This window comes from Mytilus californianus, unplaced genomic scaffold (assembly GCF_021869535.1).
Source record: "Mytilus californianus isolate M0D057914Y unplaced genomic scaffold, xbMytCali1.0.p SCAF_3, whole genome shotgun sequence".
NCBI lineage: Eukaryota > Metazoa > Mollusca > Bivalvia > Mytilida > Mytilidae > Mytilus > Mytilus californianus.
In genome coordinates, this window is record NW_026262679.1 from 51,768,671 (window position 1) to 51,792,846 (window position 24,176).

The 24,176-nt window shown below is 31.1% G+C and overlaps 1 protein-coding gene across 1 annotated transcript; it reads left to right on the top strand.

Annotated features, from left to right (window-relative positions):
• The first annotated feature begins 7,514 nt into the window (after positions 1-7,514).
• LOC127733523 (uncharacterized) lies at positions 7,515-18,261 on the top strand. Its single transcript, XM_052242876.1, has 2 exons — positions 7,515-7,682; positions 16,391-18,261. Exons 1-2 carry the CDS (start codon positions 7,676-7,678, stop codon positions 18,259-18,261), a joined length of 1,878 nt encoding a protein of 625 aa, XP_052098836.1. The 5' UTR covers positions 7,515-7,675.
• Positions 18,262-24,176: the final 5,915 nt, after the last annotated feature.

Sequence of the window (24,176 nt, forward strand, 5' to 3'; positions counted from 1 at the left end):
AATCATGGATGTTGATCACCATATGGTTAATTTTTAACGCATTATGCGTGTGTATTGGAAATACCCAGGTTTTGTTTTGGTTATCATGTTTGTAGACATAGTAAAGCGGACATATAGTGCATTTTGCCATTATTGACAACTTCTAGCATATAAATAGGATTGTCCCAATTGGTTTAAGAGAGCAATTAATTTGGAAAATCCTCAAGAAAAGCGAATGTGCTTCTAATTTTGATAAAAAAATCTTTTGTCTAAATATAGATGAAAAGGGTTATATGAGAGACAAACGAAATAATTCTAATTTTAGACAACTTTTTAGAAACTGCAAGTTTATATCAGTGCAAAGGGGTAATTTTTTATGTATTAGACCGTTTTGATATCTTCTGAATTATATTTAGATAATTTGGAACATGTTCGTCCTTAAAAATATCACTAAAACAGACTATCTGGAATTAACAAAACAATTGACATAACAATGTCCCTAGATAATGAAACTATTCATGTCTTGTCCCCGACATCATCCCTGGTCTTTGGCTGTATTCCTATTGCTCCTTCTTTAGTTTTCTATGTTGTGTTCAGTAGACTGCTGTTTGTCTTGTGGTCGTTTTCGTGCTTTTTGTCATGCTGTTGTAAGTTTGACAATTCCATTTGGTATCTTTTTAAAATCAGTTCCTGTTCTGTTCGAATTTTTTTTTACCAGAAATCATGCTTACTCTTATCTATCGCAAGTCACTTGCAAGATATTGGACAGAACACATAAGCCATTGTTCTCTACAATAAGATCACATTAACTACATTAACAAAATTGGTAATTTATTTTCATTGAAAATAACTAACATCCGTTGATACTTTCAGGTCTTATATTTGTTTCCCAAATGGTAAAACGAAGACATCAATATCACTGGAGACTCCAGTCACCCCATAAGCTGACTTCTTGTAAGTGATGCCCTTTAATATATTTACGATTATATATAATTCAACGATGTCTTTGGGCATCACATGTTATATCTTTGGCGTATTTTTACACTATTGCGTTCAAGATGAATATTGTATTCAAGTTTAAAGTTTGCATTATATGCTTACACTATTATATATATATAGTTTCACATCATTTAATTATTATTTAATATTACATATTAGTTTTGAGTACATTAATATTACATCATTTACGATTCAGGTATGAATATATTTAAATCTTATTACACATAGCGTGTTATAATTAATTTGTTCCATTGAACATATATGTATTTAGTACATTATTATTTCATCATTGGACCACAAACGGTCCTAACATCACGATTATAATCTAAAGTTTAATTTGCTGTTTAGACCACTAACTTTGCTTTCTTTTTTCACGATTTTCAGCTCATATTGTTGTTAATTAATTTACTTTCAATTGCTAACTTCACAATTATGAAGTGATATGTGTGTTGCTTAACATACTTTGCGTTCATCACGATTACGATTTGAACGACTATGATTTGATATTGTTGTTGATTCACTTACTTTGTTGTCATCGAGACTACGATCTTTTATGTTTTTGTATTCACTTACTTTGCTTATGTCATGTTAATGATCTTATATGGTTGTTGGTTCACTTACTGGCTCCAGTGAGTTTGAATCTCCATTCAGTAAGTGAGCTTGGATGTTTATATATCTAACCAATACGTTCAGGTATGATCATATGGCTTCAGTATATTTAAATATAAGAAGAAATTACTTTCATGTTTATGCGTTGTCGAAATTACGTAGAAAAATCTATTTGACTATTTATCAACAAATGTTTAATATTATCTTTCGTAAAGAGAAGATGACATAAAAACCTTGTTACATTTGAAAAAAAGGGTCTTTTGTTTAAATTGATACAATCAAGGGGCATAATCCTGCATGTATATGACGTATGTCTTTATTTGATGGGCGAAAACGATGTTTTAATTAGTTTAAATACATATCGATTCAAAATCAAATACAACATATCTAATATATACATGAACTCGAAATACTCCTTTCAATCTTTGCAATGCACTTGTTCATGTTCAAGCTGCATGATATGTACTTTTCATTGTGTTTATTTCAGCAACACTGCTATCTCGTTTGAACGAGTAACATTCGTAACCCTTTTTCTACAAATCATTTAACAAATTACTCACTATATATAAGTTTAAAAAATAATTGCAAACATAAACTAGAAAAATTAGATTCGAAGAAAATTTATACAATTTTAATAGAATATGATAAAGAAATTCCAATAGGGTATCATAAGTGGAACAGAATATTAAAATGTGAAAATATACAAAGTGAAGCTCAATATATGCAAAAATTTATTCATAACTATTTAAAAGATAATAAACTGAAAATGTGCAGATGGAAACTATTACACTTTATTCTTCCAAACAAAGTGTTGTTAAAACAATGGAAAATAAGCCATAACTCTACTTGTAATTTTTGTAACCTTACAGAAGACTAAGTCTATGAACATTTTTTTGTAACGTGCCACTTTTTAGATGAGTTTTGGGAGGAAATATATAAGTTATTTGAAATAGCTAAGATTGGTAGACACATTTTCATTGAAAAAAATTTAATCTGGGGATATAAAATTAATGATGAACATTATTATGAAATAAACTCTTTACTTACAGTTATTGTGTTCACTATACACAAAATACATTATTTGTCAGAATATAGGACAAAAAATATCAATCTATATAATGTTTTTAGGTCAGAATTTAAAAAAGGGTTATTATTACAAAAAATATATTAATACTGAAGGAAATGGGATACTAGATAAGATATATTCTTATATTTGACAACATTGTTATATTATTGTCAACATTGTTATTATATATGTATTTTACAGAACGGTTTGATAGATGATCATTTCATTTTACAACTTTAATGAGTTTTGAAAGTGAAAGTACCTCTTATTTCTTCCACAAAGTTATATACTGTAATTTTAAATTATACGGAAGATATACAAATTATGCTTATTATATGAGACCAAAATTATTTTTTTTTGTACATACCTTCCGTGCCTAATACAATTATATTTGGGAGACACGTGGTGAAAGCAATTAATCCACACAAAAATACAACAAATGAAAAACCGTTATACCGGAAATATATTAAACCACAAACCAAATTCCGAACACGCTAAGATAACCCGTTATTCTGTTTTATTCACAACATCTATCAGATAGTAACAATTGATTGTATATTAAAGAAAACTTTTTTTTAACTATATATATTAAGTTCATATTCAGAGTTATAATAGTAAAAAATTAGAGAAATAATGTATTAATGATAAACAATGTATTAAAGACATATAATATACATACTAACTAAATTAGAAGATACCCTGGTCTTATGGTACTAATATACAGGGATCTCCACTGAAATAGCTGTACCAGTGAAGAAATCTGTTAACAGCATATGCAATATTGTTGTTGAATAAAAAAAAAAAAAAATCATTTATGAATGAAATAGACATGACAATATTGCTTTTTAGAGAAAAACCTTCAATGAAAAATTGATAAAATTCAAATTTTAGTAACACATTTATATCACTGTTTGATTTGACTGTAAAGCAAGGACTTTGATTCATATTCTTAAGATTATGTCCTGTCGCTAAATATGACACTTGATTCCTTATATTGACGATTTTTCTAAAAATTAATCTTGTAAACAAACGAAGGTTGACAAAAGAGACAAACGCCTCTCGGTTGTCGAGTGGTTTAAACAGTTTAGTTACTAAATCTTAAGCCTTTCAACACTGATATTGTGCTAGGAGTACTATTTTTCCTGCAAAAAGTCTATGATTTTTCCCGATCACTCCGGTTTTGTTCGCCAATAAAAAATGTGCGCCACAAAATAGCAAATAGCTATGATAGAGGCAATCAACACCAAAAATCCACCTCTCAATCAAACTAGGCGGAAGATACCTATGGGAAAATCAAAACTCATAAATCGAAAAGTGCACGATGAAATCATGACAAAAAACGGAAAACGACGAAAGGACAACCAAAGTTTACAAAATTCAGCATAAAAAGTCAAGACTGAGCAACAAAAACACCACTAAAAACCGGGGCTACCTTGGGTAACTAAAGAGTACAATAATTGTTTAGCTTCATATGTTAAAAGGAATACATCTGAAATGATCTAAAGAATCATTTGCAAAATTCTTTTGTTCCTGTTTTATGACCCATATTGTTATAATATGTGAATATACCTACTTAATTAACGATTTTGTGAAAAAGATATGCTAGAGAGGCAGACGATGTCAAAGGGATTTTCAATCATACATAAACAAACAAAAGACAAGCGACGTTCATAAAATACAAATGAAAAAATCTAAAGGTTGAGCAATACGAATCTCACGAAAAAATAAGTGGGGATGATGTAATGTGATTCGGGAGGGTAAGCAGATCCTGTTCTATATGCACAAACTGTTGTGTTGCGCATGTAAGTTCAAACTTCAGTCTAAATCGGTCGCTCACATTCAAAGAAAAGATGTTGGGATTTTGGTTACGACAATTGGAACATATCCGTCGTCATCTGTTGAAAAGATTTGTTAAAAAATATCTAATATATTATGAAGTTGCATTGTTTTGATATAATCTGTTTGACATCAGAATATATTGATATCAAGACAAGCAAAGACTGTCGAATTGATGAAAAATTATATATATATATATATATATATATATATATATATATATATATATATAAGTCTAAATTGAAAACAACGTTCAAACCTATAAATTTGGATAAAAACCGCAATTTTTATACGTGTGCATGCAAAACAAATTTATATATATATACAACCAAGTCTATATATATATATATATATATAAACAAATCTAAATTGAAAACAACGTTCAAACCTATGATTGCGTTGGATAAAAATCGCAGTTTTTATACGTGTTCATGCAAAACAAATTTCTTGGTAAAGGAGTCTAAATACAGCACAAACAACATTTTCCAAAAGACCAAAAAAATGACAATGTATATTTTAACAAAACGCATTTGACTAGCAGGTCGAACAACGGATGTTCTTAAACCCTGTTGACTGCCATTGGCGATTGCCAAATAAAATGATCACCAATGTAACAAAATGGATCTAAAATATTAATTTAATATCAAACAGAAATCAATAAACTTGCGGAAAAGATGGTATATCGCAAACAAAAGGTGCAAAAAATTAGTAGACATATCCGGATTTCGACAATTAATGTCTCTTCAGTGATGTTAGGAATCGAAACGGTATTTGGAAGGCCATATAATTTACCTCAATTTAGGATAGACTCTTGAATTTTGAAGAGTCGAAATAGGATGAACGGATCATATAAACCCGAAGGCAAATATAATACAAGCCCAAACGAAAAAATTTAAACAAATCTAAATTGAAAACAACGTTCATACCTATGATTGCGTTGGATAAAAAACCGCAATTTTTATACGTGTGCATGCAAAACAAATTTATTGGTAAAGGGGTCTAAATACAGCACAAACAACATTTTCCAAAAGACCAAAAAAGTGATAAAGTATATTTTAACAAAACGCATTTGACTAGCAGGTCGAACAACGGATGTTCTTAAACCCTGCTGACTGCCATTGGCGATTGCCAAATAAAATGATCACCAGATGTAACAAAATGGATCTTAAATATTAATTTAATATCAAACAGAAAACAATAAACTTGCGGAAAAGATGTATATATATATATATATATATATATATCTTCGGTTTAATAAACAAAGTCACATTTCTTCAATATTATCTTGTTATTATCTGATTCCGGTCCCATTATAAACTGATTGCAAGTTTCAAAAATAAACCGTCAACATGTTCGCTCGAGGTCAAATGTATTGAAGTAACAAACACAAAGGAAACAATACTAATATAGGAGTATCCAACTCCTTATTTGAAACATTTTAAAATCTGGTTCTTTTATGCAATCTCTTTCTACTTTCCCTGTGTTTCGATATAGCCCTTTATGTGCTGCTTGAGCATTAAACGTCAACAGTATTTGTCAAGTTAAAATCTTCTGTAATGAGCCTTGGTACTATGCTGTTTATTTTAGTGTAATTTTTGTTATCAGTGCTTTAAATTTCAAGTATAAGCGAGTCTTGGTTATAAATGTTTTTACAATGATTCGATTAATGCGAATGCAAAGTAAAACCAAAAGAACAGTAAAATGAAGAAAATAAAGTGGTTTTTGTTTAAGGGACACCTAGTTCCATGTTAAGATAACTTACAATTTCAAGACTAACTTCATTCTTCCTTCATTATGCAATAGCATGAAATTAAATCTAGGGATCATGAAGAAGTTATTAAATCTTCATGAAGTGAAAAAATGAATATCAAATTAACAATTTGATACCAAAAAAAAAAACCCATAAGCGTTCAACTCAAGAAAAGAGGGTCGACCGAAATGGCCAAATTTATCTTCATTCACTTAACCTAACATAACGTTTATTGGGCATAACTAAATGGTTTTAAGGAGGTAATAAAATTTGATACCAAAAAAAACCCCAAAGCGTTCAACTCAAGAAAAGAGGGTCGATCGAAATGGCCAAATTTATCTTCATTCACTTAACTTAACATAACGTTTATTGGGCATAACTAAATGGTTTTAAGGAGGTAATAAAATTTGATACCAAAAAAAAACCCTAAGCGTTCAACTCAAGAAAAGAGGGTCGATCGAAATGGCCAAATTTATCTTCATTCACTTAACTTAACATAACGTTTATTGGGCATAACTAAATGGTTTTAAGGAGGTAATAAAATTTGATACAAAAAAAAAACCCTAAGCGTTCAACTCAAGAAAAGAGGGTCGATCGAAATGGCCAAATTTATCTTCATTCACTTAACTTAACATAACGTTTATTGGGCATAACTAAATGGTTTTAAGGAGGTAATAAAATAATTAAGTGAAAGTATTGAAATTGTGACAAGGCATAATGATTAACACAAAATGCACGGAATCAACAAAAAAGTACAATGTTGAATTGTCCAATCAGATATTTATCTTTCATAATTAATTGGAAAAAATCGTTACATTATTCTATAATTACACACTACCTGGTTCAGAAAATTTATGTTATGAAGAATCGTTTAATTTCGTCTTTCAATACACACAATACAAAAGTATTCTCATGCTTTGTTTTTGACAACGATTTAGGTATTATTTGAGATGGACACTGGTTAAGGCTGCATAGATTTAAATTTTCAATTTATTGTTTTAAACACCTATGTTGACAAATGTATTCTTGAATGACGGCAATTTGTTTTCAATTTTTAAATGGTTCATATAATTACACATAAAAGAGATGTTTTGCATAGAGTTAAAAAAATGTTTTAAATGTAGCTTTTGGAATTTGTCATGAATGTAGACTACACAAGTATTTCAAAAACTTAACGTAGTTATCAGTGAAATCTATGCAGGAGTGCACCCAATGTTATTATATATAACATGTATAACTACACTTTACTGTATTCATTATATTGTAATTGTTAAATGTACACATGAAAGGTTCACAAATGCGTCCAATGAGTATGTTAATAGATAAATCTAGTTTTGATAATCGATTTTACATATACTGGCATTTAATGACGAAAATAATAAATGCTTGTACAATTTTAATTGAAAAGTATCAATGTAAATCAACAAAGATTGAACATGGCAGGTAAGTATTTGTTTTTTTAGAGACGATATAATATTTTCTGGATTATAAAATCATTACACTTTAACATTAACTTGTTATTCATGCTAGTGCTCAGTCTTTAGTTTTATGTGAAACTTTTTGTAAATTGTTCGTCTTTCCGTCATGGAACGCTTACAATAGGACAACAGGGTAACATTAATGGGTTCTCAACTAAAATTTGTAATTCTCATATGCTAAAAGAGAATTTTTTGACAATTTTTGAATTTTTAAGGTAAAATTATGTTGTATTCTACTAAATTTTTCAATGTCCAGAGAAAATGTTACGGCAATGTTCCATATTCGGAATATTTCTACCATATTGCATTTGTTTTAGTATCAACATATGCTCATCTTACAAAACATCATACTGATTCATTTATTTCTATGAATAGCAGATGCTGCATAATGGATTGTATTGGTTCTCAAATATCATGGATGCTCTCTCGATTATATTAATAACTTTTGTAGTTGTGAAATTGTTTTGTATAAAAAGCACTTCTTATTTCTGTATATAGCATATTTCAAAAAAGTGTCTGCGGATAATGAAGAAAAAAAAATAAAATTGCATCTTCACCTTTGACAGATGCTGATATAATTCTTTTAATTTCATATTGAATACTTCAACGTTTGGATGCTGGCTTTCAATTATTTTTAGATGCTGGCATCCCATCACATTGGAATGATGACATCATATCAGTTTGGATGCTAGTATGCCAAAATATCTGGATGCTGGCATCCCAACATATCTGGATGCTGGCATCCCAATATATCTGGATGCTGGCATCCCAAAATATCCGGATGCTGGCATCCCAACATATCGGGATCTTGGCATCCCAAAATATCCGGATGCTGGCATCCCAATATATCTGGATGCTGGCATCCTAACATATCTGGATGCTGGCATCCCAAAATAACCGGATGCTGGCATCCCAACATATCGTGATGCTGGCATCCTAAAATATGGGGATTCTGGTATCACAACTATTCAGACATACCTTTTTTCATTATGTCATACGAATTTAAATGCTGCTTCCTAATCAACTGGATTTTAGTATTAATCCACCAATATAACATCCAGTACATTTCCTAAGGTTTTGATGTGTGTTGAATGCACATGAAAACAATCCAGTAAACATGAAACAAAACTACTGATGAATGCCGGGAAGATGATATATTTGTCTTTGTTCATGTCCAGTGGTCAGTTTAATGGATATTGAGAATGTGAAATCATGGGTCAGAGTGTGTGAAATGTATACTTGACCAACATACTGAATCTAATTCGTTAAGTGCTAGTTCACCATGTGAATGCTGATGTCAACAATTTGATATTTATAAAACTATGTCAATGTACTAAGTTTCCAATAATTGGCCAATTTTAATGTTATTTTTCTGACTTTGATTACCATTATGTAAGACCTGTATACATGTTATTGACTTTTGTGGTCTCGAGACAATACATTTATATATGATGACATCAGGACTACAATCTTTAAGTCTGATATGCTCATGTTTCAAATGTTCATAGAATACAATTTTTGAAAATAAGCTTAATGCAATAGCCTGCTGAAATGATATCAAGTTTAATAGTTTCCAAGGCTTTCAGAAATCAACTGGACAGTCTTTTTTACTGGACTAGATTCTTTTTTTACAGGACAATCACACATATGATTTGGACAAAATTAAAAATTTTACTGCTCATTTTGAAAGGCATATTATTAATCAAATGAATTTTATTAAACCAATTTTTACTGGTCTTTGCCCAATGACCATCAACCTTGGGAATGTCTGATTAACCAAGTCATCCAGGACATACACTCTACAAAACGGATTGGTGACTGTACCTTTATTAAGATGCTAAATACGAGGTGTGTTATATGTAAGCCTACATAATAATTTTATTTTGTGTCAATGACAAACCCCATTGGCATTCAATGTATAAATTAAGGTGATTTGTTTTCCACAATTGCCTGTATACAATAAAACATGTACCACAATGCAATATTTAAAAAAATATATATATTATCGATACTGGTGCACAGTGTCTTTGATCTGTACGTACTGGATATTGTCAGTATCTCTGGACTTGCTGTATACATCTTCCAATGTGTCAGTACATCATGTCAGGATCTTCTAGTACTTGAGTCTTTCATTTCATTAACAAAACTTACATTTTCTTTATTACAATCATTATTAAACTTGTATCTTTTTTCTGTATTTTAATAATTCAATATTTGTTAATCATTTAATCAAATCAGTTACACGAACTGGGACTTTCTAACTTTCTATTATCATTTATTGCTAGTAATCTGAAATCAGCTGGAATCATAAATGATCTGGTGCTGTTTGGATGTTTCGTCGTCTGAGTTTAATCTCTCCAATAACTATAAAGTGTTACGATACATTAATACACAACACATGAATAGTAACCAGAAAGGTGTAGCCACTTCTTTACAAATGCTGAAACGAGAAATAATATATGAAAGATTAAACAATAATTTTTCGTTGTAACATCACAACACTAGGGAACAGAAAGTAAATATTCATGTATGATGTCATAATGATGTAGTATTATATTAAAAGATTGCTTTCTCACTCGTGGTTGATAAAAAAAAAATACTTGCACACCCCCTTCCCCACGAGAAAACGCATTATTATTCGAAGAAAACCTTCATTTAAACTTCTTTTAACTTAAGTTATCCACACCAATATATGCCTGATGTTTCTGTGTAATCGTTAAAAACTATTAAAAACACATATGAACCACTAATTCAATTGAATTTTTATGGAACAACATCCAGATCTATACAATATGAAAGGGAGAAAAGTGTGCAATTTCATCAATGTTTTTTTTGTTTTTTTGAGAAATACATCCTACATGTATTTAGCGATTTTCGTGAAATTTCATTCCAAAAACTCGTGTAGCGATATTTACATTTTCCGTAATTTTCGTATTTTTCTTTTCATTCATTTTGCAAATTTGCTATGTATTGCTTTTATTATCAATCTTCCACCGAGCTTCGTATCTAAAAAAAAAAGAAAAAAATCACGAAAATATCAGCTTAAAATCATTTATGAAAAGATCACACCGAGGCATTTTTGAAAGACTAGCTTGACCCATAAAACTATGTAGCATATTATTAATAATTTCTTCCAGTAAGCTAACTTAAAGTACAAAATGTATATAATATATTAGGGTAAATTTATTTTGAAGTCGGTAAATCTGTAATGTACGATATGCGTTTCTTTCTTTTAAAACATAGTATTTCAAATTTAACATTCACTCTGATTCATATATGACTATGCGGTATGAGTTTTGTTCGTTGTTGAAGGCCGTATGCTGACCTTTAATTGTTAACTTCTTATTAGTGCTATATTATTTGGTCTCAGTCCGGTGGAGAGTTGTCTCATTAGCAATCATACCATTACTCAGAGATTACTCGGACTTCAAACGGCTGTTTAATTTGCAAGACAAGCTAGGCCCATGAGCGTAGGACGTCAAAGTAATCTCGGACGTGCACAAGTCAACTGGTTTTAGACTCTTGCAAAAATAGAGGCAAACAACACATTCAATTTTCTAGACCTAAAACCAATCTTAAATCAAGTTTTTCATTCTTTATATTTCTTGAACTCAAAGGCCTCTTACCAGTGATGCATTTTAATGGTTTTCCTATAGATCGTAGTGCTGGGGGTAAACAAATTAATTTTGCGGACCCGATATTTTTACTTGCCATGGCCATATTGTTACTCATCTCGGTGGGGTTCACGTCGATCAGATCTTTGTCAAAACTATTCAAATCACGCATAACGTCATGATAGTGTACATATTTCCATAAGGCAAAATAAAAAAAAAATATGTCTATTTCCTATTTCCATACCTACCCTATTATAGAAATAGGCTTCCTTCAAGTTTTTTGGTAATTTTGCACTAAGCACTGTTAAAGTCAAAATTTCTCTGCCATAGACTCAATGTAAAAAAATGTTAAAAACTCTCATATTAAAGTATGTCTGTCTCGGATGCTCATCGCTACCATAGGCGGTTATATAGGTAATCACTAAAACTTAAAAGATGACTTTAGCGGGCCCCTCTGTTATGGCAGTCACTCAGTGCCCCCACCCCATTTATAGAAAGTTCTGGATTCACCATAAACGTATTTACACTTTTGGTATTTAGCTGTATTTTGACTCCGAATGACCTTAAATCTACTCCGAATCACCTTTTGACGTCAAGCAACAATCACTTTTTATTTGTGACGTCAAATGTTTTGAATTATGTCAAAGTTTACGGGAACCTGTGTGATTTTACGTAATGGCGGACAAATTTGCATACAAGTGTAAATACGTCTATTGGTTACTAAAAACGGATCGAAGTGCATCCCTCCCGAGGACATGGGAGAATCTCGCGACTGACATTAATCATTGTTGCCTAACCATTTAGCCTGTAATTTTCCGTCTGGAAATTGAAGTAATCATAACTATAATCCGGCTGGCGTATCAAGTCACTTAAATGCTAGTCCGAGATTAATCGGACTTCAAACGGCTGTTTTGCAAGACAAGCTAGGCCTATGACTGAGCGTAGGACGTCAGAGTAATCTCGGACGGTCACAAGTCAAATCGTCTCCTATAGAAAAATTCGACATCCGATAATATTTAATATGTATATGAAACCACTACAGTTGAGTAGAATTCCTTATGAATGGATAAATCTGAGACATCTCGGACTACTGTCTAAAGTGCATGTAAAAAATAAGCAAATCTACTTACCTGTATGAATAGCATTGTATTGCGTACATGTTTCTGTTATATTAAAATGATAATAAATTGCGGCATACTGGCCAAAGAAGTGTCTTTCGTCCTTCCCCTTGCAATCATGTCCACTTCGCCGATTTTAAACAAATTTTGTACATGACGTCATGCGGGTGGGATTTGCCGCAATTAGCGCAGAAAAATAGTACAAGCGCTTTCAGTATTAAACATTACAAAAACTAATAGATAAGAGAATATTAAAAGGGTTATCTGTTTTCATTACTTTTCAAAAATTATTTATATCGGTACAAGTGATTCTTAAGAATTGATTTCTTATCATGTTTACAGTCTCTGCATGAATCTCTACGTATGATGGTAAATCACATCTTACGTCATAATATCCCTGACGTCATTAAATAAAGTGTTAGGAGGAAAACAACAAACGGATTTTTGTTGTTGTTTTATTTTTTGCATTACACAAAATTATGCATTGGAGTACATGTATAGAAATTCGGCCAACAGTATCAAACAGAACTTGTAGGATTACTGCATTCGGATATTTTGCGATGTCTGCACTCCTACTGTTTTTGGATGCCAACATTCAGCTTTTTCGGGATGTCAGCATCCCAGTATAACGGGATGCCAGCATCCCAATAAAACGGGATACCAGCATCCCAATATAACCGGATGACAGCATCCCAATAAACCGGGATGCCAGCATTCCAATATATAGGAAATCCAGCATCCCAAAAAAATAAAAAATATTAAAAAAAAAAAAAATATGCAAAACTAGCATCCCAGTAAAAGTAAGATGCTTAAGTACATTATTATTTTAACAACAGCATCTACATCAAATTTTAATGCTGGAAGAATATAAAATCAAACAGACAGCATACGTACTATAAAACGATGCTACCTTATACAAAATATGAAAGCAATTAAAAAATTGAGAAATACTTTGACAAATTATTCAAGATAAGAATCTTTTCATTGATTATGCTATTTCCTAGTTATTTCACGGAATGTATGAAAAAAACTGTACATGAGAATTTGAAATTTTAGTTGAGAACCCATTCATTTCACGTCGAATATCTTGAAAAATATTATAGACCGAGATAATGTGTCGGCTCCAAAACAAATTCAAGAATGCCAATACAAATAAATAAATATACATTCTGTATATTTTGACTAAAACTATCTGATTAAAGAAATTGTCCTCAGATATGTAACGATATTTTCATTTTTAGGTTTGTCTTTGAAGCTGTTATAATTGATAGAAAGAAATTTCAAATTGCATGCTAAATGAACAGCAAAACAAAATATCAAATAAGTCAAATAGTCTATATTGTCAACTGACTCCACATTGGAGTCATTCCGTATAACTTTTTCCAGCCTAAAATGATTAGCCAAACCGGATCTACTAAGAACTCGACACATTATATCAATTGTTACCTTTCCATGATTATTGTTAACCCTTTAAAACTGCGAACCGCAAACATGATCAGTAAAATAAGAGAAACGAATAAGTGAAATGACCTTGATTATTTGAAATTATTGTTCCCATATTGACCAATTCAATTGTTTAATCTGATACCTCTAAAACTCTTCTGGTTAGGTTGAAAATTTCATAAACAGCAAAAACATGTTCAGCACCACGAGATCTTCTTGATTGGATTTTTCAATAGATTCCTTACATGAGTAGTATCTACATAAGAAAATGCCTGTACCAAGTCAGGACTATGACAGTTGTTATCCATTCGTTAGATGTGTTTAAGCTTTTGATTTTGACATTTGCATAGCGATTTTCCGTTTAGATTTTTCCTCGGAGTTCGGTATTTTTGTTATTTTACTTTTCACACTACATTACAATTTAGACCATTTTTTCATTAAAGGCGTTCATGTTGAAGCTATTTTGTCTAACAAAAAGTTCAACAAGACAAGATTTTAGCCGCATAGTTTCAATTTAACACACACATTTCTATTGCATTGTGCAATTTAATGCAATACTGCCAAAAAGAGCAACCTCGGGCATCTAGCATACGTTTCTTGTCGAAAAAAATCATTCTCATATTTTATGTCCGAAGAAGCCAAGCCTTTTTAAAATCCAATTTACCTTGCCATGGCCTGTATTTTCATGATAATTTAACGAAAACAATCATATTTACAACACGAAATGGTGGTTGACATATACGATGCTATTTCTAATTTCTAGTATAATTGTGTTTTTGGCGTATAAACGCCTATAAGTTAGATTTGATTATAAGTTATTTGTTACATAAAAGAGGGGCGAAAGATCGGACTTTCAGTGCAACGTTTCAACTAGTTTCTTCCTACTAAAGTTTCCTGTTAAAGAAGTAAAATTTGGAAGCAAACGTTTTTGAAAAGTGTCATCATGTATTGTAACGAGGCAACTTATATGAACAAAATATGCGTCATTTTGCAAATAAAATTATACATTACATAGTGTAATTATTTTTTTAAATATCTTTTTTTATGTTAAAATATGGCGTCCTCTTTGTTAGTTTTAAAGATTTTGAATGGACGTTATCAGTCACTGTTGGTGAATAACTAATTATTTATTCCTTCACATTACCACAATTGAATTGTTATGATATTGTTTGATGAAATTTTTCAAAACAATGTGTTAAGGTTCCACTAAAGTCAAAATATAGGACACTTAATAAACATCTAAACTTTGCCTGTATTTTTCAACCTATAATGAGTAAAGTCCCAAACTATGAGAACATATGTTCATTTAAACATACTTAACATATACACACTGTGTAAATTGTAAATAAACTTGAAATTGTTATGTTGTGGCCAAACCGGTTCTTGGGGTGAACACTAAATTTTCAAAAAAATCTGGAGGCCTGTGAGACGACTTAATTTGTTTAAAATTGGTATGGACGAATACTGTTATATCTAATGCAGGGCAAGCTCATGTTGATTTTTCAGAAAATGTTTTGATTTTCGAGTTTCAGTTAATTTCATGTATCTAGGTGAACAAATATCGAAGGTACAATACAGAAATTGGACAAATGTGCCATTAAAACATATGTATGTGACAAATCAAAATGAGCTTGCCCTGCATTACATGTAACAGTATTCGTCCATACCAATTTTAAGCAAATAAAGTCGTCTCACAGGCCTCCAGATTTTTTTGAAAATTTAGTGTTCACCCGAAGAACCGGTTTGGCCACAACATAACAATTTCAAGTTTATTTACAATTTACACAGTGTGTATATGTTAAGTATGTTTAAATGAACATTTGTTCTCATAGTTTAGGACTTTACTCATTATAGGTTGAAAAATACAGGCAAAGTTTAGATGTTTATGAAGTGTCCTATATTTTGGCTTTAGTGGAACCTTAAAGGTAAACATGGACGTAGAATATCTCAGATCTCTAGGCACATTTATTCTGCTAACCATTCTTTTCTGGATCTCCGAAGAAGTACCACCAATCATATGGAAACCTTTAAACCTAGTATAATACGTTGGTTAATAAATTGTTTTAGAAGACTGATTAATTGTCAGGTTGTTTTCGACTTTGAATGTCCCTTTGGTATTTTTCGCGACCCTTTTTTAAAAGTCATAAGTTTATCATTTGTTATATAATTTTAATTCTAAAGACCAATACAATTTTTTAAACACACCTATAAATAACATTTTTCAAGTGCAAAACAAACTCATTAGCAATCATACCTCATCTTCTTTTTTCCTGTTTATCGGCAATTTGTACATTTCCTTTTATCTTACTACCTAATATATTTCAAAATGCAGCATCCTAATAAATTTACGATATTTAATTGAAAAATATCTTATTGATTTTCAGCAATCATCATACTTTTTAGAGTAAATAATATTCAGATGAGCAATATGTAATCTAAAGAGTGTATAATTTAAATTTATGAGTATTTGTTCTGCATCATGTTCAATTTTATTGCAGATGTCACCACTACCTGTATGTCGTTAGCTCTGTACAAATATATGTGTCAAAATATAGTTGGATCAGAAGAGTATGTAAGGACAATAAGAATCTTGATAAATGTTCGGGACAATTTAACAACCAACGATTCGAACGTCGTTATTACCGGTGGAAGTTTTGGAGAGGGTCTTGATCTACATGGAGGAGATATAGATATCGTACAAGCGCAAACATATATCGATGTTTCTGAAGAAAGAAAATTCGCTTTTGACTTTTGTAAAACATATTTCAAAATGGAAACTGAAACAATACACCCAGGCTATACTATGCTATTGCTTTTATTTTCTAACAATAGGAACGCATTTCAACACTGTAAGGAGTTAAATGGAAAGTATTACTTTTCAAACGCACTTTTTAAACAGGTGTTTTTAGACAGTAAAAACGGTGTTGACATTATTCACGGACCTTGTCTTTCGACTAAAGAGGGAGACTACGATTTTGCATACGCATTGCATAGTAAATTATGGATATCTGCTGCAGAAAACTGGATAACAAGATCGAAAAACTTATGGCCAAGTTATGAGGTCAAGCAGAGTATTGTAAAACATGGTGTATTGTTTGTACCAGTAGGTTATAAGCGATCACCAAGAGAAGAACTTCAATGGAGGATATCCTTCAATGTGGGCGAGAGACTATTAATTTATACCTTTGAACATACACAACTGTTGTGCTATTGTCTTATGAAAATTCTTCTGAAAGACGTAATAAATGAACACATAGACGTAGAATATCATGAATTACTCTGCTCTTATATCCTAAAAACTCTTGTTTTCTGGATCTCTGAGGAAATGAAACCATCCATATGGAAACCTACAAACCTAATATCTTGTTTTATGGGATGTTTTAAAAGACTGATTTATTATGTTGAATTTTCAGTTTGTCCACATTACTTTATTCCACAAAACGATTTATTTGAGAATAGGGTCAAAGGGCGTGCACGTGAGGTTTTGTTAAATGCACTACGTTCACTTTATAGACATGGATGGCGATGTTTCAAATTTTCAGAAAAAATATTTTGTTTGCAAGTCCGAAGATTTTACACTGAACCTTGTATCAAATATTTAGAAAGAATAAAATTAAATTTTTCTAAATTAATTCGAACAGACGCTGCCTTGCTCAACTCATATAATCACTTACAAAAAGCTTTTACTGGAATGCATCTGTTCCTTTCCTATAAAAATCCGAAAATAATGTATCTTTATATATACAGCATGTCGATGATATGTTCACAGAAAGCTCAATCGATACGATTAACTGGGGCGTATGGCAACAAAAACTGCTACTTGAAATACAAAGCCTGCCAGTATGATTTGATGCAGAATATTTACCATGATGCAGCATCTGGTTGGCTTTTGATAGCGTCATTTTTCTATAGGACACATCAATACAATAGAGCAATCGATATCATATCGAACTATGTGAACTGTAAGCTATATCCAAATTCAGAAATGTTACACACATTTATTCGATTGTGCAGTGTAAAATCATTCCAAAAGAGATTATTACCGCTTTTGAAAATAGAGCGATGTGATTTTGTGCGGTTTCAATCAAAGTCAACGCTTATACCTCAGGAACTACAAATGGAAGTAGAAGACATGTCACATCATTTTCCAGAACGTCATGATTCTCTAAGAGATCTTCAAAGAAATATAAAGAAATCAGACCGTATAGAAACTCTAACGGCAAAAGCTATCTCGTACATTTGCCTTGGAATAGCATTTCAGCTTGATGGAGATAAAGATTCAGCTAGGAGTGCCTTTCAGCAGGCGTATAAATTTGAATCGTTTGGTGTAAAGAAAATTGCCCAAAAAAGACTCTCGCTGATAAAGTAATTTCAACAATAATCTGTTAAAGGATATTATCGTGGTATGTTAAGAATTGTACAACACACGATTATAAGTTCAAAATCTGATTACAGATAAGCAAATATTGTTGTAACGTTTTTGACACTTGTTTCAATTCAAGGACTGGAAAACTTTAATTGTCCACAAATATTTCTACGATTATAAGAAATTCATTAAAGCTATCAAATGCAGACAATTTAGGGCTTCACAACCTCAATGGACTATTGTCTATTGTTGAAGACTTTGCGTTGTTCCAAAGATTAAGACCTACAAATTACTTTAATTTGACCGAAATTGTCAGTTTACTCTTTTATTTGAGTAATTGATCTTAAATATTGATTTTTACCAATTTTTAGTGTTTTGGCTTATTACTTTGAAAACTGTTATAGATAGATTGATTCTTTACATAGCAAATGTAATAAATATGTCAACATGGCCTAAATTGTCCTTGTTGGAATGCTTGCTCTTGGTTACGATTTTTACATTTTTTCTGCATTTTTGCCTTTTATCTTGAAAATTAAAAAAAAGATAGATACACACTTTAAATAACAAAAATTATCAGCAAGACAAGAACTGCCCTTTTGTTTACAGTGGTTATGGGTCTTTTGCCATATTATTATAATGTGACAATAACACCTTGTGACTGGAATCCAGCTCTAAATCATTTATTTGCTAGAATACTAAGTTGAGAGTTCTAGTTAAATAAAGGAAACAGTAGTATACCGCTGTTCAAAAGTCATAAATCGATTGAGAGAAAACAAATCCGGGTTACAAACTAAAACCGAGGGAAACACATCAACTATAAGAGGAAAACAACGGAACAAAAGAAACACTGCAGTGCAACAAAAACAAACGCCAACATACATAGAAACGAACTATTTGATAACAACTGCCATATTCCTGACTTGGTACAGGACATTTAAAAAAAATATGGTGGGTTGAACCTGGTTTCATGGCTAGCCAAACCTCCCGTTTATATGGCAATGTTAAAAATACCGCTAAAATGACAACATTACGTGACAGGAATACAGTACAAATAAATGCAAGAACATTCAGGACAGAGCAATACATAAATAAATAATATAATAGTACATTTCAACATGTCAAACACAGAATAACAACGAACAGCTAAAATTCATTTACGACAGAACACAAATACAGCACAAATTAACATACTTTGAAACATGACGGATCCAAGCAAAGGTTTTTCATATACAGAATATAACTATATATTTTGAATGCTTAAATTTGTCTAATAAGAAACTTTAAATACAGTTGGATTATGACATATCAAGTATACCAACATTGTTTTTTTTATCATATAAATTAGACATGTACATTAAGTGTAGAAGAAAGACAGAAAAACATATCTTAACAATAAATGTTTATCTACAAACAAAAGAATTTTTGCTATTTCTTAGATAATGTTAATCTTCAGGGTTGTCTTTATATACATTTTGTTTCATATTCACTTCCTGAAGCGGGAACACTACAACAGGTTAACAGGTAAAGGCGAATCAATAAACACTTCAACCGATCGAATTGCATAAGATTCAATGACAAGTCTTTTCAAAATGAATGTTTGGGGTTAATTGGGTAAGGAGAAAATAACTGATGTTTTAAGTTGATTTCTTGTAAATACGTCCAAACAATAATCAACCAAACTTTTTGCTTGATCTACAAAAACGTATGTGTATATATTGTCATAGTTTTTCAATCTCTCATTACCGTATTTAAAGCAATAGAAAGTTAAGGCTTTAAGAGTCAACACAATTGTACTTTATACACCATATTCAACTTTTTATTTGATTAATTAACAAATAATACACATATACATAGCAAAATAATTTCAAGAAATACTGCAAAACATCTAATTGTAAGTAATTCAGCAGTATTGTCATACAATGCGTTTAATTGAACAGTGATAAGGCAAACATCGAATTCCCTCATAAAATCTTATTACACACACTATTGTAAGTCTGGTTATAACTTTGAATGAAAATACAATCAGCTGATTCTATTAAGTCTAAATATTTTGATTCCTCAAATGGCAAAACGAAGACATCAGTACCCACTGGAGACTGCAGTCATTCGGCGGACTTGTAAGTGATGCCCTTCAATATCTAAACGATATTATTTCAATAGTACGATAGTACTTATATCTCAAATAGCTCTTTGGGCATCACAGTTGATTTCTATAGCGTATCCATATACCTTTCAGTCGATGATTAACACATGTTTTGCATTTATTTAAAACGGCATTATATCATGCCAACAGAATTATCTATTTTTCGCATTATTGTAATACTTCTAATATTACATATATATTACTTCATCATTAGCTACGACTTATTAATAGGTATATTTAACAAATTTAATGGAAATCATTTAATATAACACACAATGGTACATGTTGTGCACTTAATTCAACATTTATGCAGAGCTAAACAATAAACTTAGAATATCAATAATCTGCATGATCATTGATTTACACATCACATTTCATACCTTGCATCACGGTAATGATCTTATATGGTTGTTGGTTCACTTACTGGCCCCAGTGAGTTTGAATCTCCATTCAGGAAGTGTGCTTGGATGTTAATATACCTAACAAATACGTTCAAGTATAATCATATGTCTTCGGTATATTTAAATATAGTAAAAGGTTACTTTCATTCTACTGTGTTGCCGAAATAATACAGAAGAAATCAATATGACTTTTTATCTTTAATGTTAAAGATGGCACGGTAGTATTTCCTGGCCCATAAGGGATATGGATAGCCTTTTAAGAATTTTCACCACTTTCTAACACTGCCAAAAATTCTACATTCACAGTTAACTGAAGTACTTTCATTTTACTATTCAGAAATGAATTTGAATATGAATCATGACCGTTTACTTTTTTTGCTATCTTTAAGAACCTAAGGCCACTAGTGCTTTTAGGTCTTTTAGAGTGCAGTGAATACAAATTTTTTTTTAATTCTCAAAAATTCATTTTCATCTGTATGTAAAATTATTTCATATTTTTCTACACCTGATTCATCCCTCAGTTTGGGAAAGTATGTGCAGTAGATACTGTATTTTTTGTCCAATCATAATGTTCCGATACATTGACTTAAGTAGGGTACACAAAAGAGCAACCTAAATTCTGGAATGCAAATACTACCGTGCTACCTTAACCAAGACATTTCAAACTTGAAATCAGTCATGACACCTATGATGCATAGCCTTCTTACTATGTAACATATTACAATAAAGAATACTAGTCTGCACTTATTTCTTACAAACAAAAAATGAAAGATTACACCCCTACCCCAGCTGGCAGATTTTTACTTTTTTATCATCTTACCATTTTTACTTAAAGAGTGAACAAAATCCAAATATATGATGTTTCAAATCAACATAGAAGTCTAACATGGTGATTCAGGAGGAATTATTGGATTGCCAACTCTATTTATAGTTAATCTGATTAAAAGAAACAGTTTAAGCACCAAATCATGAAAAATGATATTAAAGTCCATTCCACATTTTACAGCATGCCTTACATTACTTTAAGCATTTCCAGATTATGAAGGCAACACAACAAGATTCTTTAGATGGCAGTTAACTATTATTCTAAAATCTTTTTGACAATACATGTACTAGAATATATCTCTAAGTTGACTGTTTGTCTTTTTCTCATGTATGCATTAAGTTAAATTATGTCCCCTTACATAATCATTTTACCTGTATTGTGCTTTTCATTGTCAGAAAATCAAAACAATTAATGACATTTGCATGGAAAATGAATAAACTATTTAATCTTGCTGATAAACAATCATAATAACATTCTTTGTAAAAAAAAATGCCTTGTCAGTGTAAAGAAACCCCTATTTATCTCTAATTCAGCAAAATATGAGGACTAAATGAATAAGTAAGGACTCCTTAACCACTTGCTGGTTCCAAAAAAGCTCATACTGGTGTCATGTTACCACAGAACTACAAATTAAACCTAAACAAAACTAGTAAAGATGTACTTGTGTGGAAAAAAATAAGAAATTATGCAATTTATTTATTTCGGTGAAAATAATAGAATGTACAGGCAAATAAAATATGTCGCGTCTCAAATTCCAGTGTTGCACATGTGTCAGACACTGCGAAAAGTTAAAGCGAGCATTTATAATTAAAAAATGTATTGCAAGTTACATAAAAATAAAGAAGTTCTACTTTCTAGGTAAATTTTTACTTTATTATCCACAGATCAGGCAAAATTTGCTGAATCAGCAATTTTCACTCCCAGGGATGGAATTTAAGGGCTGTTTTTATCATCGTTGCCCTTAATCAACTTTTTATTGATAAACTTACAAATTGCATAGGTAAAAAAAAAATCCTTCATTGATTTAGTGTTAACATGTATATCCCCCTTAAGGTGGCACGGTAGTATTTTCTGGCCCATAAGGGATAATGATAGCCTTTTAAGAATTTTCACCACTTTCTAACACTGCCAAAAATTCTACATTCACAGTTAACTAAAGTACTCTCATTTTACTATTCAGAAATGAATTTGAATATGAATCATGACCGTTTACTTTTTTTGCTATCTTTAAGAACCTAAGGCCACTAGTGCTTTTAGGTCTTTTAGAGTGCAGTGAATACAAATTTTTTTTTAATTCTCAAAAATTCATTTTCATCTGTATGTAAAATTATTTCATATTTTTCTACACCTGATTCATCCCTCAGTTTGGGAAAGTATGTGCAGTAGATACTGTATTTTTTGTCCAATCATAATGTTCAGATACATTGAAATAAGAAGGGCCCACAAAAGCAACCTAAATTCTGGAATGCAAATACTACCGTGCTACCTTAACCAAGACATTTCAAACTTGAAATCAGTCATGACACCTATGATACATAGCCTTCTTCCTACGTAACATATTACAATAAAGAATACTAGTCTGCACTTGTTTCTTACCAAAAAAATGAAAGATTACACCCCTACCCAAGCTGGCAGATTTTTACTTTTTTATCATCTTACCATTTTTACTTGAGGAGTGAACAAAAATCAAATATATGATGTTTCAAATCAACACAGAAGTCTAACATGGTGATTGAGGAGGAATTATTGGATTGCCAACTCTATTTATAGTTAATCTGACTAAAAGAAACAGTTAAGCACCAAATAATGAAAAATGATATTAAAGTCCATTCCACATTTTACAGCATGTCTTACATTACTTTAAGCATTGCCAGATTATGAAGGCAACACAACAAGATTCTTTAGATGGCAGTTAACTATTATTCTAAAATCTTTTTGACAATACATGTACTAGAATATATCTCTAAGTTGACTGTTTGTCTATTTCTCATGTATGCATTAAGTTAAATTATGTCCTCTTACATAATCATTTTACCTTTATTGTGCTTTTCATTGTCAGAAAATCAAAACAATTAATGACATTTGCATGGAAAATGAATAAACTATTTAATCTTGCTGATAAACAATCATAATTACATTCTTTGTCAAAAAAATGTCTTGTCAGTGTAAAGAAACCCCTATTGCTATCTCTATTTCAGCCAAATATGAGGGCTAAATGAATAAGTAAGGACCCCTTAACCACTTGCTGGTTCCAAAAAAGCTCATACTGGTGTCATGTTACCACAGAACTACAAATTAAACCTAAACAAAACTAGTAAAGATGTACTTGTGTGGAAAAAAATAAGAAATTATGCAATTTATTTATTTCGGTGAACATAATATGATGTACAGGCAAATAAAATATGTCGCGTCTCAAATTCCAGTGGTTGCACATGTGTCAGACACTGCGAAAAGTTAAAACGAGCATTTATAATTAAAAAATGTATTGCAAGTTACATAAAAATAAAGAAGTTCTACTTTCTAGGTAAATTTTTACTTTATTACCCAC